A 23240-nucleotide genomic window follows, 5' to 3' on the forward strand; every position below is an offset into this window, starting at 1 on the left:
CCACCGCTGTTCAACATTATTTAACGTGTTGTGTAGCTGCACTGTTACAACACACAAGTCATACATGTGGATTCAATTCTATTTATTTCTGTGAAGTAAAAAACAAAAACAAAACAAAAAAAAAAAACACAGAAAACAATGAACAAACCCTGCTGTAACCAGGCTGTAGGTACGGGTTCTAACCACAAATGGGATGTTACCCCTAACATCTGGTTACAGGAAGCACAAGATAACTGGGGCAGAACACAAGCTGGAATACTCATTCAGAGAAGACAAATCTTCCTTCTCTTAACCCGCCAAACAACATACTTTGATAATGACTTCTAGGTAGAAACATCCAAACCTTAATTCTGCAGACTCACTGTTCATTAACACCAACAGACAGTGAAAGAGGTGGACTTCAACAGATGTTCTCTAGAGCATGAAGTGAAATGGCATCTTCACCCACACCTCGGTGCTGCTGGCAGGTGGCAGAATGGGGAACTGAACGGGCGATCGGGCATGCTTCAAAACAACAGCAAAGTTCTAGCTACATGCAAAACATCCAAGGTATTACTGCCGCATTTTAACTTCTTCAATAAGTTTCCACCCACAGACTAAAAAGCAAAATTTATTGTAATGCTCATTTGCTCCAGTGCCATACAATTCCTCAAAGCAGACAGCATGCCCTGTTGTAGATGCCATAGTAACAGTGGCATCTATGTTTTGCTTACTCCACCATCTAGTTCTATTTTCACTGTAAATCCAAAAAAAACCCTCCTAGATCAATTAGCATTCTTTTTATGTTCAGGAAAGATTAAGTCATTCATCTCTGCTCAGTTCCAAGCTGTCTCTTTATTAACAGCAATATCAATACTTGCTCTCTGAAGAAGCTTTGTGCCTGATTGTTTGCTTACGCTGGGTCATATACAACAACCATATAGGAAACACAACGCATTAGGAAGGATTTTCTATAAACCATCAAGGTTCTGCACAGCATGGCTGCTGTTTGTTTGAGCATATCCTATTTCCTTCCTAGAAATTATTAGTCAAGACATCTTTGAGCAGACAGCAATTAACTTTCAGCCAGGAACTCCAGCTGGACTTACTGAAGCACAAGGACATCAAGTGACTTGCCTAGAGCCACTATGAGCCATCCGCTCTGTGCAGAACTGAAACATCCATATGTCTGGCAGACCTCTGGAGATCCTCCCACCTGCCCCCCAGATCAGATCTCTCAGCTATTTCTAGCTCAGACAACAAAATCTGGAGGCCTGCGGCCAGGCAAATGCACAGAGGAAAGTTTGTTGCCTTAAAAATTTGCCACCCCCTCCTGCAATGAAGTTCTACTGAAAAGGACACAAATGGCACAAAGAGGAAGGAATGCACAGAAGGGGCTCTTATTATGAAGTTTAGCCACACAAGCCACTTTTATAACTGTACTAAGCTATAATGTTATTTTCAGTAAGAGGGTTGGAAACCTCCCTGCATGTATGGTACCCAAAAAGGAAGGGGAAAATACCCTAAAGTTTCTTTAAAATCCTGCATGAGAAGGAAGCAGCTGAGCTCTCCGACACCAGCACTTGAGCTGAGCAGAGGACATGTAGCACAAAGACAACACCCGATTTACACATCGTTCTCGACTACCACAGCACCATACCAAGAAGTGAAAAGCCATCAAAATCCAAAGCTTCAAAGACGAAAAGCTGGGATTTGAGACAAGATGAACACCTTTGCACACGCATCAGATGCACAAACGTTGCTACGCTTTCCCAGTAGCTATACAGCTCTTCTCCAAGACCTTTATAGTCACATCTGATTTTCTCTCTCCAACGTCTATTAAGATATCCTAAGTCCCATCTGCAATAAAAAGGAGCAAGGCACATCCTATAGTAAGTGACTTAACCAGGTTCAGTGAATGTCCTGTAGGAAAGGGGGCTGAACTGATCCAGCATGTCATCCACTACGCCAGCACCCATCCTATCCAGCTTCCTGCTGTTACAGTGCCAGTACCAGCCTTTCTGCCAGAAGATTTCCTGACACTACATAATTAAACAGCACTCTTGAGGATTCTCTGCCTCCTTAGTGTGTAAATTCTCCCTTCTGTTTTGGCATTTGGGAGCCCTGGAAATTCCCACCTGCTTTTCTGATCCCTGCCACGCGCCCACGCCTTCCACTTCAAGCAAATGGAGCAGCTCTATCATCTGCCAAACACACAGTTCTCCCCACTGCCACCTCCCCTGCTCACTGAACCTAACCAACCAAGTGCTGCTCCTCACAGCACGCCCCTGGTTGTTAGCTCTGAAGAACCACTTCAAGACTCAATGACAACTTCTAGCTGCCTAAGGCACAGAGTTCAAAACCTAGGACCAATGCGAAGTGAACGCAGTTCCTGCCTTAAACAGCAACCTGCAGGGTGATTTCTATACAAGGAGATGACTGCTTCACGCATTTGAGGCATGGATCTAAAAAAGTAGATACAGGACATTAAATCGGGGGGGTTTCTTCTTCCAGACAGCACCTTGTCAACAGTCAGTATGAAAGAGATCCCGCATCATTACAAACCCTCCCTATACTGTTTCCTAATTTTGAAGGATGGGCTCTTTCCTTTTTCCATTCAACTTCCAAGTTGTTTTGTAACACACAGAAACATAGCATGGCTAGAGGGGAATGCTAATAACTCAACAAGTGATGTTCACTGTTAATGAATATGAAAACACGGGCCAGACGCAGCAATATTTGTCCCATCCATCTAACAGTGTTAAGACGGGATGACACCATCTGCCTTCTCATTTTCAGCATTCTTCATTTTTGTACAGTAAATTCTTTCACTTAGAATAAAAAAAACATTTTGCTAAGGTTATCTAAGAAGCTTCCAAATTCATTCCAAGTCCTCATATTTTAAGAATAATTTAACAGAAATGCACCCACCCCTCTCTTTGCAAAAACAAATTGAAATGAAAGCACCACAATCCAAATAAGCCATTTTGCAATGCCTCTAAACAGAGAAGTTATGTTATCATAATGTACCAGCAATGGGCAAATTTTCCCAAACTACTGAAGCAACAATGGATTTCCTTGTGTAGTAGAGGAGAGACTGTATGATGTTTTTTTCATCCCAGCGAAGTTGTTAAAAATAAGAAATTTAGTAATTCAGGGAGGACAATGACCACAGTCATATGCTAGTCTGCAGCTGCTTGCCCTTTACACTGATCCTGTGATCTCCAGTTGTAAAGGTCAGCAGTTGCTGCGAATTCACAGCCGAAACTAGGCGAAAGTGCCTCCCGCTCAGTTTAGTAGCTAACCTGAAACAAGCAGCTGGTTAAAATATTGGGAGGCAGGGCTTTTATAACAAAGGTCGTGGATAACAGTAAAAAACACAGACGCACTAACAGGATCTGGCCCCATTGTTAGAAAGTGGAGACTGAAATTCTGGCTTTCAAATGGCACTAAGTTATCTGTCAGAGCAGCGCCACAAACTACTGCAGCCCTCTGGGGAATGCAGGCGGCTCTGCAACACCAGCGCCCCCATAAAATGCCTTGAAAAGGTCTAAAACATTTCACTTTTCTGCTTTCATACCTCTAGGCTGCAAATTGTTCAAATTGCAGTCCGACAGAGTAATTCATGCGAGTAAGCAGGGCAGAGTCAGGCCCTGTATCAGCCTTTTTCAGGTTATTTAGTTGAAGGCCTCAGGCACACTACACCCTCAGCCGAGCGGTGAGAATCGCAAAAGGCAGCCTTACACAGGGCCTGGGGACACAGACCAGGTCTGCCAGGGAATAACACACACCTGAAGCCCCTTATTGCTATGATATATCCAAATACATACATGAAAGTACCTGCCAACTTCACAATAAGAGCCCAAGTCTGGATATAACTGCCCCCAGAGCTTCTTAGTGATATTAACAGATTAGTTATCAGTCAATATCATTAAACATCACCACCAAATGCTCCAGCATGGAAATTCAGATGTTTTTCAGACCAATTAAATCACACTAATTATGTGAGTCTCTCCTATTACCACTATTTTACAACGATGCAATAGTATTTTGCTTGATAAATGGGGCAGAACACAATGCACGATTTGAGCTTCTGCTGACATGGAGTAAAAGGTATAAAACGGGCACAAGTTTCCACCGCCTTAACTGAAAAATACATTTGTCTGCCAGAGGCAACTCAAACATGAAATCCCTCAAGTGATACTCAGGAACAGTATGCTGGTAAAATGCCTTCTCTTTCTGCACAGCCGGGGTGCTAAATGCAGGCACTGCCAACACGGTCTTCTCCTGAAAGTTCTTCCTAATGGAAAAGGTAAATTTATCATTTCCATTTCAGCTGTTACTTAAAATCTTTTGTATCAGCCAGCACAACACAAGGGAACATGCATTTGGAAACGCCAATAAGGAAGTCAGAAAAGCCTAATGCATTATAAAATAAAATCAGCAAACTGTGGACAAAGGCAGAAAAAAATAAAAGGCAAGGGAAGCTAGAGAACTGAGTACCACGGGAATGAAAGGGCAAGAAAACAAGCACTGAAACGTGCATTTTCTGGTCTTGTTCTCCCCCAATATCAAAGTCATTAGAATGAAATAAACATAACAAGCATACAAACTGGGGAAAAAAAGGAACTTTGACTCCAATCAACTGAAGCACACACTAACCACCACAGTGTTTTATTCTTTTGTATTGCAAAGGAACAATTTTCAGGGAGAAAGCACTCATGTTCAGGTATTTTGGCAATTGTTGAGGGGAATTTTCTGCCTGATCTTGAAATTCAAGGAAAACACAAACTTCTCAGACAATATTTACATGGGAGAGCATGCGTACATACCTGTGCAAAAATAGCTTGACAGCACTTGGGCAGAATCCCAACTTTTAGAGCCCTGCAAAGGGATCTTGCTTACAGCTTTTGTCATACTGGCACAAAAGCAGTTCAGGCCAGAATACAAGACTAACAACTTCTTAAGAAAGCATCTTCATGCAAGAGTATCGAGTTTGATTTTCCCATATCCGTGTGAGTTTTGTTACAGATTAAATCTTTCTCCCATTTTGCAGAGGAACTAAACCACCCATTGCTCATTTTGACAGAGAAAAATTGAAAATATTTGTACGAAGGAGGAATAACTTGGGATCTCCTAAATCATATTATATTGTTCCATTGCAATATGGGTACTGCACTGTTTTTTAAACTCCTGAACGATCAAAAAGCCCTTTTATAGGTCTTTACATATTAAAGACAATTACTTTGTGTTCACAAGCACAAAAAATACTCATCAGGATACACAAAACAGTAATCTACATTCATACAGACTCCTCTGCACGGTGCATTCCTTGCCTGTAGCCATCCCTTCAAACATATCTCCTGGATAAAAGCATTAAAACATATTTTAAAGGTTCCTGCTAACATCTCAAAGAGCTGGCTTAGCAGCAGCCAATGATTACCAGGATCTTTACCAGCTTTCACGTTATCAGGGCAAATTCAGACGGAGGGTCTTAGCACCCAATCAAAAAGAACTGAAAGTTTGTTAAGATTGGTACGTGTAAGCAGAGGGTATATCAAATGGGCAGAGAGGAGCGTTCAGTCTGCATTCACAACAACAAATTAAAGATTACAACTCATTCCAGTCAAGAAAATTAAAGAACACCAAGATAGCGTCAGGGCTAAGCATGCAACTGCTGCCTGTACCCAGCAAAAACTGGCTTTTCTACCCCATTGCTCCAACTTTTCAGTTACCTAAAGATACATGAGATTTATTATTAACACAAAACAAACTATAGATTCTACAGCATATAACCAATATTGCATGGATTTCAGTCCATGCAACCTTTTTGTTGTCACACTACTGAAGGTGCACCTCCAGAAAGCGCAGGATGGATTTAATATTTACACAAATAAAAGAAAGCATTCAAAAATACTCAGAGAAACAAACGATACCAAGTGAAAGCTGTGCAACTATTATTTTGAAATTCTCCTCTTAAACATTAGAAACTAGTGTGTGCTTTACCATCTATTTTTTTTTTCATTAGGAGAATATTATTTTAATCCATCAGAGATGTAGATAGGAGAGGCAGGAGGGGAGCAAGGAAGAAACACAAAGCACTTCACACAACTAGAGTGGTTGTACAGATCACAACTAGACAGACAGCAAAGTGCCAGACACATGGAAGCAACAGCCACTCACAGAGTCTGGACAAGAGGAAATGGGGAAGGGCCAAGGGGAGGGAGAAGAAATTTTTTAAGAGCTTCATTTAGAAGTCAGCTCTCAAGCACACATTATACTGAAATGTAATCCAGATTATACAGTACAACATCCAGGATATCATCGTGCAGAGCCAGAGACATCATAACATGCAAATATGCCCCTTTCATTACTCGTTCCTCCTCCCATTCTAATCAGCTACTGTTTGTGGAGAATCCATATGCTCTCCGACAATCTGTGCTTTACGTGAATGCAGCACTCTTGGAGCTTCTCAGACTGAATGGACAAGACAAACTATTGCCTAGACAGTAAAATACCCCAGGAACAGAATACATCTCCCAAAATACTGCTTCAAGCACTAATGTTATTTTACACACTGAACTCTGACACTAGTTGCTCTCGGTATTTGACTGGGATCATTTCAAATCCATCACCAAAACAACTTTCTCTTTTAGTTTTGAAGCAATTCTGTTTTTCTGCTAATCCTTAAGGACACCGAAGTCTTATATTTTCTTGGATACTAAACCATTTTAGTATCTGCCTGCCAAAGCCACGTGACCCTGAAATAATACTCTAACCACAGTTGGTGATAATTCAGCTCGCTCGCACCTTTAGAATATCTGGTTTACTGCTTCGACACAAAATAATGCATAGTGATAAAATGCCATGACCTCACCTTCAGTATTTCAGGTTCTTTGATGTCCAGAGCTCCTGTATTCCACTGCTTTTTCCTACTTCCATGCAATTTGAGATATTCGTGAGTACGTGGAATAAGCAGCCAAATCACACAGACAGCTGTCATAAATCCAAGGGCCATTCCAAACAAGAGTCCACTTAAGTAGCCAGGGAGAGGGATAATAAAGTAAGCATAGACTAACAGTGTTAAGAAGTATAAAGTTTTCACTGGTATTTTAGGTTGTTGCACATCCAGATTAGTTTCATCTTCACTACTGAGCATAGTACCGTTTTCCTCAGTCATCTCAGGATCGAGCAAAGTTTCAGTAGGTTTATCAGTTTTGCTTTCATCCTCTATCAAGGAAAAGTCTTCAGAATAAAGTTCACAAAACTCCTCATCCTCTCTGCTTGCTAGTGCAGACAACGAACATTTTTCAAGTACGAGTGAAGTTTTCGAACTCATGTCCTTTGTGTTTGCAGACTGAGAGCTTTTGGTCTCTGCCTCTTTTGTGTGTTCCTCTGCTGTTTTTGACTGTTCGTTCTTACTCAGGTTAGAGTCACTACCATAGAAGTCCCCTTCAGAATCACATTCTTCTTCCTTAATGCTGTAGTTGTTATTGCTTTCCAAATGGCCATTCAAACTGGAAAGGTTTGAGAGTTCTGAAGCACTTGAAGATAAGGCTTTGGGCCTGTGGCTACTACTTTCATCACCCATTATTTTACTGAGCAGCTGAAAAGGCTCACAGATGACTTCAGAAAGGCGTCTTTTAGTGTCTTCAATTTTAGCCTCCATTTCAGGTACTTTAAAAAAGGAACGAGTGTCAGAGGGAGATGTTAATGGAGATGAGGGGGCAGTTTTAGAATCACCACCTGTAGCTCGAGGTTGAGTGAACTGTTTGAACAGATGCAAGTTCAGTTTTGAGTCTGGCGGTCTGTAAGACACAGCTTCAGATTCTTGTTTAGAAGTGTCCGTAGACAGAGATTTCACTAAGGTTTTCATTAACTGTCTATGTCTCATCGGTGGGGTTGGTTCTTTTGGTTCCACATCTGTTGAAAGGGACTTGACTAAACCCTTAAAAGGTTTTGAACTAGAAACTGTGGACGATGCACTAGAGCAGACAACTGATCTGGAAGGAGATGAGGATGGGGAAGACGACAAGCTGGCTTTCTGTTCCACAGATGGTGACGCACCTGGTAAGCTAGACGTGTGACATGAATGTGATGAGGGAGACAGGACTAGTGGCACTGCACTGAATACGTGAGATGCAGAAGGAGAATCCAGCAGCTTTACACTGTCTGCCGTTGGCAGAACTGCAGGTGATGAGGACAGTAGAGATGCAGAGTTGGCCATGTTAAGCGAGGTAGCTGGACCAGAAAAATCATGGCCGGTATGCTCAAAGCAGAGGTCTTCCTTGGCTTCAAGTGCTGTTACAATGCTTTGGTCATCTAGTTCCTCATCAAAAAATTCTTTAAACTCCTCTTCCTCCTCTTCTTCCTCCTTCCCAAATGCAGAGAAATGAATAGTGATGGTTTCTCGGGAGACAGATCGTTGGACCTGCACTTTTGGTGCTGACTGCTTTGAGGACATTTCACCAGTTTTCTCTGCATGGCTACTGTTCTGACTTGTCATTGCAGGTCCCAGAGACGTGTCTGAGTCTGTGAAGAAAATGTAAAACTATGTTAAATTTTTTATTTTCCTCTCAAGCACCCATATTTTCAAGTGTTAAGCCAAACACAAGAGAGAGGTTACATGCAACAGGTCACTCTTTTAGAAAACTAAAACACTGAACATTTTTCATCTCAGTGGGTTTAAAATTGTCTAGTCAAATTATAGCCCATTACTAAAGAAATTGACTGTAGATACATTTATTACATTCTTACAGCAAAACTGCTAGCAACAAAAGGACACTCAGTAGAGGAAATGTTCTCACTGATAGAACGTCACTTTTTCAAAATGCTGATCTCTGATCAGTTTGGTACATGTCAGCTGTTTTTACAATAGATAAACTAATATACCCACAATGTACATCGGCTATAGCTACACAGTATTTCAAGCATTTTATCGACCCCTGAAAGTGGACTTAGACTACATTTTCACGTAAAGCAGATAGGCAAGTCAAGGTACTGGTGACCATACTCAAAGATGGACCAGGAATTAAAAGATTAGCTCTGCCCTTCTGGCTGTGAAGCAGCACTTTATCTCCATTGTCAAGACAGCAAGTTTACCATGTTAGTAACTGAATTATTTTTCAGGAGCTGTTAAAATGCTGTAATCAAACTGTCACACTGAATTAACGAGAGGCCTTTGCTGATGTTTAAAGAGCTGTTCAGAAGAATGATTATGTAGTGGTGAAGAGATGTGTCCTTCACAAACAGCAGAGGTATTGAAGATTGCATTATCCAGCAAGCCAGTGCCACCTGTTTGTCATCACCTTTCCACTAAAGGTTGTAGCCCTTTACAGCCACTAGTGGAGTTGTTCATGTAAACACTTCTTATGCTGTCAGTAAAATGAGCTGGGTTAAACATTTTATAATAACAGATCTTTGCTAACTGGCTCATCCAGTCACACTGGATCAGAAGACAGTATCTATCCAAAACTTCATACTCAGCATGGTTTTCCTTTTTATGGCTCCTAAATTGTTGACTAGTTGATTTCTTGCTTCTTCTAGCACTTGCATGCTTTCCAATAAGGTTATACAGAAGGAGTTGGCTTCTGTCCTGCAAACCCTTCAAAAAGTTAGTTTTGGTTTTGATTCAGTTCTGCTACATCCATCAGGGAGGCAACAGGGGCACAAACAAGAACAAGCTTTCAGAACCTAGTCACACTTTCGCTTGTCACCTAACGAGACAAAATTCTGCCTCAAGATCAGATTCTGGCTCCCAGCTTTTATTGTGGAACTGTTCTGCCACTGATGAAGATGTTCCTCCGGCCCACTTACGACTCAACAGATCGTCAGCTTCCTGCCACTTCTGTGGGTCAAGTAGTTGCTTTACCCAGACAGTAAGAACTGTCAGTTATTCAGAAGTTTAGAGATATTACACATATGACCAATAAATGCATAACTCGGTGAATTCTGAAGTTAGTGAGAAACCTAAGTCTTCCATTTCCTGGCTGGACCAGCACACCTGGGATCTGCCAGCACACACAACCCACACTTCCTATAGACACGGCTCCATTTCACGTCGGTCAGACAGCAGACTTCTTTTTTAAAGACAAATGAACCAAGTTTATTTTGGAGAGTTAAAAAAACAACAACAAACACACACCACAACACTGGACAAGATACTCCATTTCTATTTGCCTAATGCTGGATCATCAGCTCTTGCATGTCTCTAGCATTTTGTGCTAGTGGTGAAACTGCAGCACTGGCAAATCAAAATTCTGAAAGGACAAAAAATACCCACATGTCTTCCAGGTGATTCAGCCATTACAACACTATACACTACGGAAGGAGGAAAAAACACATACTCAAGGCTTGCACTTGCATATGATGCTACTGCCATCGGCACAAAATGGCTGACCCTTTCTTTTTTTCCCCCGCTCAGAGGAGTACTAATGTGTTACTTTTAAATCAGATACAAATTCACTGTTTTGCTTTGATCTTTAGCACACTACGTTTACACTGTACAGTTAATTACCTTGTGTTTAAACACCAGTTGCCATGCTGTGCTAATGCAGTGCTAATTACCTGAAACAGATGAAGTTTACTTGCACAGACCAAATGTACTGAAAAAAGATTTTGCTGCTTCCTGAACAAGCAAGATTGTTTTACATCATGATTAACTAGTTATCGCAGAAAGGAAGGAAATTCTTTGTTAGACAATATTTCTCTACCCTTAAACATGTTTCCATAACATGAATTATGTCTTATGAAAGCACATACTTAAATCAACACCATCAGCAGGGCAGCAGGAGAAAACTAACATAACCCAACCACACTTGCACTCTGACATCCTTAGCCCATGACTGAGAGGGGGTAAGTGTAGCATCCAATGCCCTCAACAGCTGGTCCAAGTGGCATTTCAGTTGAGGAGAGTGGTTTGCAGGAACGACCACTTCTATTTGGGCCAGTAAGTGATTTTTAGCCTTGTGTGATCTTGCTGGTACTTTATAAATCAACCCTCATTGCTTCCACTTTTGATTATCCCTCACTTCCTTCCCAAGCTGTTTAAAAGTGCTGCCTCCTGCCCAAGGTCCCAGCAGCCCGTCTGAAGGGGCACAACTCCAAACCGACCATTTGCAGATCACAGATACTTACAGGAATGTATTTTGCCATTGATCCTTCTTTTTCAAGCTACACTATGCCCATCTCCCCTGCTGCCTTCTTATTTTTTGTTGTTGATTTTAAATATGCACAGTATCAGTTTTATTTACGGAGCAGTCAGTCCTGAATACACCTTAGATCCTCAGGCTTCAAACAATTCAAAACGTGAACTTTTACCTGTAAGGACAGGAGGCTGATAAGAAAAGTCCTTTCCCCACAAAAGCTGGAACTTCGTATGCTTTTGCAGGGTGGAACGAGAGCACCGCGCAACTAAGTACTGCTGCTTCCACTTGTGAATTAACCACCTGCACTCCCACCATGGGCCTAACAACAACAGGCCCTGGTCCTTGCCCACTGGCATTATTTCCACAGTGCTGCCACAGCCGGCAGCAGGAAGCTGAGCCAAGAGCACACGCGTGCTACCTGGGAATAGGAGAATTTTCTGTTGAGCCCTTCCCCACTGAACCGGGATGCTGTGCGGTGCAGTAGCTGAGGATGTACTTTCCGCTCGGCTGCCAACACATCGCCACCACGCCGTGATTCACCTGCTGACGAACAGGAACACCCAGGGAGAGACCAGGTGTTGGGCAGCGCTTGGTCGACTTAGGCCACGACACCTTTTAAAAGCCTTGCAACACCGCTCTTAGCGACACCAGGAATGACTAATTGGGATGCCTGCTAATGAGGGAGCGTTTCTGTATTTGTCTCATAGCACCCCCACCCCCAGTTCACCTTATGGTCTCACACATGTCACAGAAAGGGCTCAACAGAATCAGCTTTGACAACTCCCTTTCAAAGACAGGAAGAGGAAAAAGCATCAGATATTTTTGTCTTCACGATCCTGGGGGGTGGCAGGGTAGGGAGAGTGTTTATAGAAATAGCCAAGCACTCCAGCAATCTGCTTTTGCCCAACACCACTCGGCTTTCCCCAGAACTGGCAATCCCTTTTCCCTGCAGCAGACAAACATAAAACCCATCCTCCTTCACCTGAGCCCTAGAAACCATCGAATCTATCACTGAGAACGCATGCAGCACAGCAGCAGAAGTCTATTGGCTTCCCCTACACAGATAGGGGACATAAATCATTCCCTTATTTACTGCATAAGAAGTATTATGGGACTGAAGAAATCCATCTTTTGCTTCACAAAATCATGTTGCTTTTTCAGAAGCCTGCGAGAGAAAGTTATTTATGGTACTACTACTTGTCCAAATGGCTTGTTTACCTTAATTACCTGTATGTTTACCATTGTGTATGACATATCTACAATGTATGTTTATATCCATTCTGCTCTCTAACAAAGAGATCAACAATTTCTTCAACAGAAGCCATTCTGCCAAAGGAAACATTCAGAAGCTACAGCTTTTCCAGCAAGCCACAGGAAAGCTCAATCCACAGTGCAGGTAGAAGAGAACTCAAAAAAAAAATCCTGCATTAATTTTGCTAGCACATGACTTCTGGCTATGGTAGTGGAAATTTTAGAACTCATTTTTTGATTCTGCATTACTGGTGGGCAGGGCTAGGTTTCAACCTGGGATGTATTCCTTTGGTTGCAACCACAGCTACTGGGGGTAGGGAGCACACACAGAAAGCAGAATAAGGCTTGCAAAGCAGATTACACTGAAAAGAAGACTAAAGCACTGGGCCTTCCCTGCTGATTAGAGGGATATCAGCAATTAGAAGATTCATGGAATATATGTGTATGTATAAAGAATAGAATATGATGTCCAAAATAAGTCTGCTTTTCTCCTGTCTGCAGACTAGGATGCAACTTGGGTGCATCCAGGATGTTTACCTGGGCATTCACTCCCTCTCATGGCTCACAACCCCATGGTGCTCAAAGCACACCACAACACGTCTTCTCATCTTGTCAGGCAAACTCTGATGCACATACGAACTAGCAATAACAACACTTTAAGCAATTCACGTGTACAAATGCCTTCTACTCAAACCTTTTGCATCACAAGAGGGACTAGGTTTTATTACTTTGAAGTCCATAGGTAAAAAAACAAACAAACAAACAAACAAACAAAAAACAATAAAACAAACAATATCCAGTCCCCTTCCAGGTATTGAGAATAGACTGAGATTTACTTCTGTTTGCATATGCTTTCAGAGCTCACAAGTTAGAATAACCGTCACATATTTACCTCAGGTCAAAGTTGCACATACCACAAGTATTCTACCCACCCCATACACGGTTCAACTGAGTCACATTTAGGAATTAACTAAGGGAAATTCAGAAGAGCAATTCAAAGTTTTTTGTAATCCTTCAGTTGGAGAAACAGAACAGATTGGGTAACTGAATTCATACATATTGCAACAGGCCAACAATTCCAGTCACACTGCTGTAACTTAATGCAACATCCACCCAAGGGGGAAAGGGCATCCCCTATCAGGAGAACACATACAGAAAAACTCATAGCAAGGTTCAAAACCTGGCAGAGTATTTGGGGCTCCTAAACACAGATCAGAAAAAAAAAAGTGCTTTATACAAAACAGGAATTTATTTCCTGCTGAGTAAAAAGCCTTACAGGTTATTAAAAACATTTTAATACTTTTCCCTTTATCTATTAGTTGCATCAGAAGAACAAGCCCTAAATGCTACCCAGGAAGCCACTAATTTGACTTCATGCAGATTGCCACCACAGTTCAAAGGGAAAAACGCTTCCAACTGGTCACGCTTCTGCTTTCACCCACAATCCTGTGCCACTGCTCTTTCAAGAGGCAAACCTCCTGGGAAATTACCATCTCCTAGGCTGAGGAAAAATGTGGCTCTTCTTTAGGACTGACATAGATCTTTTTTTTCTTTTGGGTTACACAGTAGTCATTTCCAAGCTTCAACTTGTACATAGGGAAATCATTCATACACTAAATCTACTCTCCATTTGGGTAGCAAGGAGCAGTGAATTTCTTTGAGACTATCTTTGCAACAGCTACGTGTGACAGAATTGCTACGGAAGATGTTACATTAACATCGGACAGGACGACTCCAATGCATTAAGCCACTGGTTCCAAACCAGGCTAGAAGCATGCCAAATGTCTCCCAGTTCAAGAATACCTAACCTGCACAAGCCGATTTGACGCAAGATACCTATTTGCTCTCAGAAATTACAAATTCCAGCTGATTTAATAGAGACTTAGCCAGTATCTTCCTTCAAACACTGAGTGATATGGGAGGATTGTTGCTATTCTTTAAACTCACTTAAAATAAATAACAAAACTCACCGTCTGTCAAAATCCCTTCTATTAAGAGCTAGAAGTCTTCATTTCAGGTCCTTCAAAACAAAGCCACAGGTATTAATGAGCCTATCTGTTACAGTATTGATTTAGGCAACATTTTAAATCAGAGGCTTACACCTCCAACAATCTTACACCACTACTTTGCCACAGAAGTAGCCTCAGAAGCCAATTCCAGTGTATTTAGTCCAGAATGATCTCACTGAAGCGGAGATCACAGCTCATGGGACTTTATCTGCCACATAAATTTCATCTCATTGAACACATTTACACCATAAGAGACAAAACAGGACACAAAAAAAAAAACAAATTTCAATACCCTTTCCTATTCCCGTTCAAGTTTCTTATTATCACAAATGAAATTCCTCTGGAATCTGAATGAGTTAAAGGAGTAATAGGTATTAACCATGGAATACATTAACATCCACTAGTCATTAATTTTAAATGAACTACACAAAAACCATTGGTAATTACCATCACCCGATCACCCTGTGAAATTGGTGTGTCAGGGATCTGGTTACCCAGCCTGACGGTAGCACTTTAAAGCTCACCATCCAACAGGAGTGAGAAAAAAGTTTGTGCACCTGGATTTGAGATATAGAAGGAAAAAAAAAAAACAACAAAAAAAAACAAAAGAACAAAATAATTGTAAAATCTTTATATAGAAAATCTGGAGTTACAGATAGGGAAAGACAGACTTGCAAGAAGCACAGAAATGAGGAATTTGATATCAATCAAGTAACATTAGAATACAGTCCAATGTGTTCTACAGGAGCCAACACGAGGATCACAGCAAATACTTCACACAGGCAGTGCCACCCTCTATACACCACATATACACTACTATATACATACACATCTTCCACAGCATGTACCTCTAGCAGAGGTCAAACAGATTAGTTAAAACAGGTAAAATACCTCTATGAGGAGTTCTTCCTGAGCCTCATAAAAGAAGGATTACGTTTTTGTGCAAATGCATTGACGATTAGAAAAATCCAAGTTAAATAATCATTGTTTAGCTATGTTCAGGAATACCTGAAATCTTGCTTAGGAACTTTCATTTATAACAAGAACTATAAATCTACCAGAGGTACACGAGGGGTTGTTTACCAAAATCTAGGACAGAAAGGTCAAATAAAAACTGCAATGGCAAATAAATAGTCTTTTAAAAATCCCAGTAATTTTGAAGACAAGCAAAATTAAAAAGGTCCTTACTACGTGCTCGTATCTAAAATGCTTCAAAAATTATAAAAAACAAATAAACAAAAAAAACCTGTTAGATGTTAGCCAAGTGAGTCTATTTCTATCTTAGCATTTTCCCCAAAGACCTAAAAAAGGTCAGCTACCACATTAGTTTTTCTGCCTTCACCAAATGATTACTTATTATTCCTTCCCATTCTCCTTCCATGACACATCACTTGTACCAAGGACTTCATAAAGCTGCACTAGAGTTTAATTTTGACAAAAAAGCAAGCAGTTAAAGGTTGTCAAAAAAAAAAAAAAAAAAAAACAACAACAACAACAACAACAACAAAAATCTTGTCTTTTCTGAAGACTGAAGTGAAATAATTTAAAAGAAATTGAACATTTCCCCTAGTAGGAAAAAAAGAGAAGTTGATCCAAAAAGAGAAAATATGCAATAAATCAGTGGGTGGAGAAGAGTCACTGTAATTTACAACTTATTGCAATACTTATTCTTTTAAAAAACAAGAACATACAGAACACAGAAGCATGAGGAGCTTACTACAAACAGAATGAATTGCAATTGCAGGACAGCAGAGACTCCCAGGCTCCTCATCCCTTCCACCCGTGGGCAAAACCATGTCTGTTCTGCTGGGCTTCAGAGGCAAGCCACAGTCTGCAGCCAACAAAGCAACTCCCATCAGCACCAGATTAAGAACAGGGGCAGCAGCAAATCTGCCAAAGCATGAGACATGGGAGCTGGGAAACCATGCCTCTGGCAGTTAGCACAGTGCTTTTAAGTCCCCAGATCTGGGAGCTGAGGTCTGTCAACACAGAGGCAAGGAGGACTTCTGCAGCTCCACCGATCTGATGACATGTCTAGGCAGAGGCTGCTGCCTTACCATCATCTTAACGTAGCATTTTCTAATTGCTACAGGTGAAATATTATTTTGCAACAGGACTGCTTCTCTGAAATTCCAAGAAGTCAGAAGAGGCACAGAGGGAGCGTCTGTAGTGCCAGACGCACGTTGAGCCCGCAATCTGGTTCTTCACCTGCAGCTCTTCAAGAAGTCTTTTCTTACAGACAAATCTCCAACACTTCAGTGAGATAAATATGTATTATCCTCCCTTCAAAACTTTAACTGTGCAGAATACAAAAAGCCCTCCTACACAAGTTCAGAGATGCTCAATGGAGCTGTGTGCTGAAACCTTCAGAAAACATTCCCACCAAGCACAATTCCAACACAACCTCTACTGATGTTTCCTCACCAGTAACGATGCTCCTGGTGAAGCTCCAGTACGCTGAGCATTATACCTGTTAGTCAAACACTTGGAAAAGAATGGCTGTAGGATCTGGAAGTTGCTGTTACCATACAGTCAGCGAGTAAACTATGATTTTATTTTTAACAGATTCCTCATACTTTCAAAACCACTTTCTCTGCTCTTTGCGTAGATGCAAATTGCAAGGAAGCATATTTTCACTGAAGGCTTACTCCTAGTTCGCACGAAGAACAAATAAAAATTCTAGCACATTATACTTTCTCTATTCATGTCCTTTTCTCCTATGAACTACTTCATTCTTGTTTCTCAAACATTCATAATTGCAAGCAACACAAAGCATCTTTTCCATCCAAAAGATCTTTGTTCAGTATACCAGAGTCAACTCAGGATTTAACAGTTCACAGTCACCTTATACTAGCTCATTCCCTCAACAGAAAATAAATAAATAAATAAATAAAATAAATAAATCACACAACCAAATCCCCCTTCCAACACAGGTTTTGGAGATTTAGTCAATTGTAATATCACATATAGCTATCTTAAAAAAGGATATTCAAATACTTATTTTTCCAGGTAACTAGTTGCTAGGATCAAAATTAACCCCCCAAAAAACTAATTTGGTCATAAGTGAAAAGAGAAGCACCCCAGAAAAGTAAAGGTTTAGAGACTTTGATCTGAAAACTCCTGCAGCAATGGATTTAGAAATAAACGTATTAGAAACAGAACACAAGGGGTCAGCTTCTGGCACAGCTTTTTCCAAAGCCAGCTTTTTCCACTTAGGAGAGCAGTTGTTTCAACTCTTTTCTCTTCCCTTATACTACCTGGCTGAAGCAGCCTCTTCAGGGTCACCCTGCCAAGCCAAAATAATCCACCGGTCCCTTAACAATTCTGAGCAATAAACAAACAACTGCTGCATCTGTTCTCTTCTAAAAGGGAGGAGAGAACAAATCAGAATTACCTGGCGCTGTAGAATGTCTGCATCTTTACAGAAAATTTGTTCATTATTAAAGAAAAAAATAATCAAAAAGAGATCTACACCCCTCAAAAAATTACATCTGATTGAGAAGGCAAACAGTGAGGTACAATACTATGCAATGCAGCATTGTAACTCTCTCCTTGTCTCTGTGGAGAGAAAAAAAAGAATCAACTCCTCATTAATCTGATGAAAGATTATCTAAAACCTCTTTGGATTAGTCCACAGTTGAAAATGCTGTCCACATCACTGATTAAATTAAAGGTCACTATAAAAAAAACTTTAGGGGAAATTTTGTCTAAGTGACTTATAGAAAAGCATGTTTCCAAAACAAAGAAAGACAAGCTGCCCTAAATCCTAAATTAAAAATGACTTATCAGAATTGTGTTAGACTCATTTTTCCCAACAATTCAAATGTGCATTAATAAGTAAAATTTCATGCAGGTATCAAGTGAGTGTTCAGGAACCTCGTTACATTTACATACACTTCATTATGTTGTATACTCACATTATATCAAACTAAAACTCATGTCTTGGTAGGATGCTTCTCCTAAAAGGACTTTTGTGAGGTGTTATGTTCTTGAACTTCTTTATTGTTTCCCTCCTCCCCACAAAAGCCATGAAAATGGCAAAATACAAGTAAGCACAAACATAAGATACATCTAGACAAGACAGATGCATTAACACACAATTCTACACTAATTGACACCACTCCACTCGATCAGGACATCCAAGAGCCAGGTAACAGAAAAGCTAATTCAAGCTTTAATCGTTACATTGAAGATTAGGGTGGTTGGGGGGGAGGAGAACACAAAAACACCCCACAGTCAATGTTCACAGCAACTGCAAAATTAAAAGAGTCATCACATGCCTTCGTAAGAGAACAGCAGAAAGGACCACATTAAAAATAAATATCTGTCCACATTAAGCTAGACACAGATGAGCAATGCCAATTAATAACTTGAAGTCTGGGTCTTCATATAAGATGTAGTTATGAAAGATCACTGAAAAAAGGAATGGAATCTACAGATTGGCAAACTGTACCCCACAGCTATCTAAAGACATTATTTTTTGCACTGGATTTTTAATGATTCATAAAACCATGCATTTCAGATGTATAAGCTTTATTCTGACTTCATGTTTTGCAGAGGACTAACAGCAGAACCAGTGCTTTAGGGCTTTGTTATCATAAGAATGTAGTACACAGTCATTTTTCTTTATTTCTCAGAGATGCTTTCAAAATTAGAGACAAGAGGTTCTCAGGTTCAACTAAATAGCACTAACGCATTTAGTGCTAGAACGTATTTCGGTTTGGACAAGGAACACGGCTCTCAGCTGCAAAGTAACAGCTCAAAAAAAAAAAAAGTTAAAAAAAAAAAATGAAGAGCTACAGAACCACAACTGACCAGCAATACCCTACATATGTATTTTATTGTCTAAGTATATTCCAAAAGGTCACGATGGTAAAGGAAGACAGGAAAAAAACAAAGGGGGGGAGGAGAAGAATCCTTCTACTCAACTTCTCACAGAGCAAACCAAGCCCAACAGCTGCAGCACCTTTGCAGTTAGGGTGCACTCAGTGAGTCCTCTCCTCTACCTGCCAAGTTCTCACAACTTCATGCATACAAAGGTCAGCAGGACTTTTTGCAGTCCTTCACTGCCATGCATCTGTGAATGTGTTTTTATACCCGTAATTTTTTACTTTTTTTTTATGATGTACCTTCGGACAGAAGCAGCATATTGTGTCCAGGTCTTCCAGCACAGCCATATCATTCCTGCTGCCTTTGTAACAGCTCTACAGCCTGTGAGAGGCTCAAGAAATACAAACCTCCACACAGAAATGTAGATGCCTTCACATGCCTAGGACCTCAGCATGCCCCAAGCACAATGTAGTCATTATCTGAGGATTATCTGGTTCTGATCTCTCTCATCCTCCAGCTTTGGTGGTATTTTTTCAACTTCTAAAGGGCAAATCCCCAGGCAATTGGCAAAAAAAAAAAAAAAAAGAAAATAACTAAGGCTTCTTTCAGAAAGCTTACATTTTCTATGGGAAGAAGGAGAGCTTCATCTATCTTAGAAATCTTCTACAAATAAACAAGTATTCACACACAACTACAAAGGTACTCAACATAAGAAAATTAACTAACCCAAAAATAAATAGCAAGCTACAGCCATTAAAATAGAGAATAATTGGTAGAGTTGGTTACACAAGCTCACTTCCGTCTCATCTTCCTAAGGAAAACTAAAAGCATCTTTGATAAATGCAAAACAAAAAAAAATTAATTCCAGATAGAACAGTACAGAATTTCTCAGAAGTTTGAAAGTGTAATCACTGGAAGGTCCAAAAGACAGAAAAGCTCAGGAAAGGGTCACTAAACAGCAACTTGCATCTTACCATCAAGTCTTTTGAGAATTGCAATTGAGAGTTTCAGAAGTGGTGGGCTAAAGGTAATTCAGAAGTAACTAATCCCAAAATTTAGTCAGACTAAACCCAAATTTCTGCAAGATTACTGCTTTTTGAATTGTTTCTGCCACTTCAGGTATTACTGTTAAGAGAGTTAGTCTTGCAAATAGCTCTACTATGCCACCCATTGAGTAGCCTCGCCTCCCACTGAATTTAATGAACAATTAATGAAGACGGGTATTAGCAGCTATTCGTGCTACCTGGAACCTGCAAAGGCAAGAAATGTGAATCAGCACCACATGACCAAAAAAAAAAAAGTTCTTTGTGATCTCATTTTGGAAGGAAATGGTTTATAGACTAATTTCCAGACTTCTTTGAAGGACCTGAGCAGGTAAACATGTTGAGTTTCAGTATTATAAAGAGGGTGAAGATTAGCACTCACATAGTGCTTTGAACAAGTATGCCCACATAGAATCACTAACTTATTATAAGGGCAACAGCAAAGACTAAGAACCAGACTGAGTTGAAACAGCTGAAGAATCACTTAATCTCTTTCTAACAAGAAGTGTGCAGAAATCATAAGCTACCAACAACACCTTCTATGCTTTAAATTCTTTTATCTTCTAATTCATAGAAAGATCTGTAGAAGGTTAATAAAATGCAAAGTCAACCCTGAAGAAGCCTCTTCCCAAGAATATCAGGAAAACAAAATGTCAAACTTTGCGCATAATTGGCAAGTATCAGGCATCTCTCTCTGCTTCAGGCAACATTCATTTCATTTCATTTCATTCAGACTTATGTTCAATCCAAGTACCTAGAAACTAAAATGCAGAAGTTCAGCAGCACTGCAGCTTTCCAGCTGGAGGACACAGTACAGAGTGGTGAGGGTAGGAAAACGTCCAAGATGTGAAAATTTTCCCAAGACTATGAAAAAATTGAAACAGAACCCAGATAGCCCTAATAAGCTGATTTTCTGCCTGTGTGGAAGGCAAATAATAAAAACAATCCACCCAACACAGAAATACAGTCAAACCTTGACAAGCAAAGATATAAAGCAAAACTCCGTTAAAAGCATTAGGACAGACAACCCAGACTTTCCCAGCTGAACTATCAAGACATAAGGGGCCTTGTTTCAGCTTGACAAAAACCTTCTAGGGCCATGCAACTGCTAGATATATTTCAGTAGAGTCTCTCAAATATTAATTTTGCATTAAAGAGTGGTTTAAACATTTTATGATTAAAAATACTGGACTACAACGGACAAAAAACCCTCAGGTGCACAGGACTGAAACATCCATACAATTCCTAGCCATTCAATTACAGTACACTCAAATACTTGACAACTTTGGCAAAAGTATTTAAGGCAAAAGAAGTAAAAGTATTCAGAAGCATTCATATTTGTGTTCCCATTTAAATATGCATTTTCCTATTTTTCACATAGTATTTATAACTCTAGATGTTTCAAGATGTCACCTAATGAATCGACAGAAGTTGGCATGAATCTTCCCTGGACTTTGTTCTCTAGAACATGAAAGAGATCACTGCCAAAAACAGGACACTAAAAATCAAAGTCACCAGCTTGATTTGCATTCTCTTCCATTTCTTATATTAGATACATAACAGTGCAATAGTTAACGGCTCAGCTTAATGTATTAGCTCTTTTTTTTTTCCCTTCCAAAATCGTGATTTGGGTAATTTGTATTCCCAAAAAACTGTGATACATTTTAATTTCAACATATTATAGGTCAATTACAGATTGCCTGACCTTAACAGCTGTTTTACAGGCTTGATTCTTATTGAAATCAACTGAGTCAGAAAATGATGTGCACCTCCCACAATTTTTTTCATCTTAATTGCAAAGAAACCATGGCAGATGATACATGAAAAACAATTCTGCAAGTAATCTGAATTAACAGGATCATATTATAGAAAAGCAGATATAAATACACCGTATTTGTCATAAGGAAAAAAATGAGTACGCTGTGATGACAAACTGACATCTTCGCATACCTCAAAGCCCTTTTGTTCACACCCCTGCACAACAAAAGCATAAGAGGATCCTTCCTACTCTGTTTTTCTCTGTCAAAAATGTGGGTACTGGTAACACCCTTAGAAGGATGATTTGTCATGTGAAGAGTCTCAAAAGAAGTAAACAAAATATGATTGGGAAGAACAGGAACAGAGTTTTCCTCTTTCTTCCATCAGCATAAGTCTACCACAGCATGAATCTGGCCATGAACTTAGAGTACAAATCAAAGCTTTCTAAAAGGCTCAGGTTCGTTAATATTTTCTTAAAAAGTTTTCAGCACTCCTTGGAAAATGTTCTCACTGCCTTTGGTGAAAAGTAGCTTCCAATGATCAATAATGCAGGAAGCACTACAGACAGCCATTACTCATTTTCTTTCAGCTCAGAAAGCAATTATTTGTTCCTATCTGGCATAATTCACTCATACAGCATGCAGACACAGACATAGGTCCTTATCTTAGTGGAAAGTAGACCTAGGTTAACAGGACAACATCTGGAAGTGAAATCATTCCCCCAGGTCTCTTTACACCTGAGATGCACATACTAGTTTCTGACCAGCTACATATGGGGCTGTAAATCATACAGGCAGATCTTACTTTTGGAAAAGTTAATTGAGGTAGTTGTCTCCAGGAATCCCATTTGACAAACCCATAGGCTGAAAATGGAAAGGGTAGCAGGTCAGTGCCTGATTCCATGGTTGCCTGCTGAAATCATACTGCAATATGAAGGAAGTAGCTTTTTTTTTTAATAAATAAATAAATAGCTAAGAAGAACCCCAGCTCCAGTCTAAATTCAACTAGTACTCATGGAGGCTCTCTACTTTCACTCTTCCTCGCAGTTACTTCCATGTAAAAAAGGACTAAAATCATCTCTGTATCAGCCCATGATATTTGCTATTTCATAAACAGTTACTAACATCGATATGTTTGTCTAGCAAAAGCTGCAAATGCCTTCAGCACTGTAAAAGTTTCTAGTATCCCAGCCAGAAATAACATCTATAGTCTCAACTGCTTAA

At 40.1% G+C, this 23240-nt stretch overlaps 1 protein-coding gene across 2 annotated transcripts in view; it reads right to left on the reverse strand.

Annotated features, from left to right (window-relative positions):
• The window catches only part of TEX2 (testis expressed 2), a 49178-nt gene that overhangs the window by 17826 nt on the left and 8112 nt on the right, over nt 1-23240 (reverse strand). For both annotated transcript variants that reach the window (XM_084298712.1, XM_084298713.1), the window contains exon 2: nt 6857-8511. In XM_084298712.1, the coding sequence (XP_084154838.1) occupies nt 6857-8485 (1629 nt within the window). In that variant the 5' untranslated portion in view covers nt 8486-8511. The remainder of the gene's footprint in view (nt 1-6856; nt 8512-23240) is intronic.

The sequence above is a fragment of the Netta rufina genome, assembly GCF_964035555.1.
Source record: "Netta rufina genome assembly, chromosome: 19".
Lineage (NCBI taxonomy): Eukaryota > Metazoa > Chordata > Aves > Anseriformes > Anatidae > Netta > Netta rufina.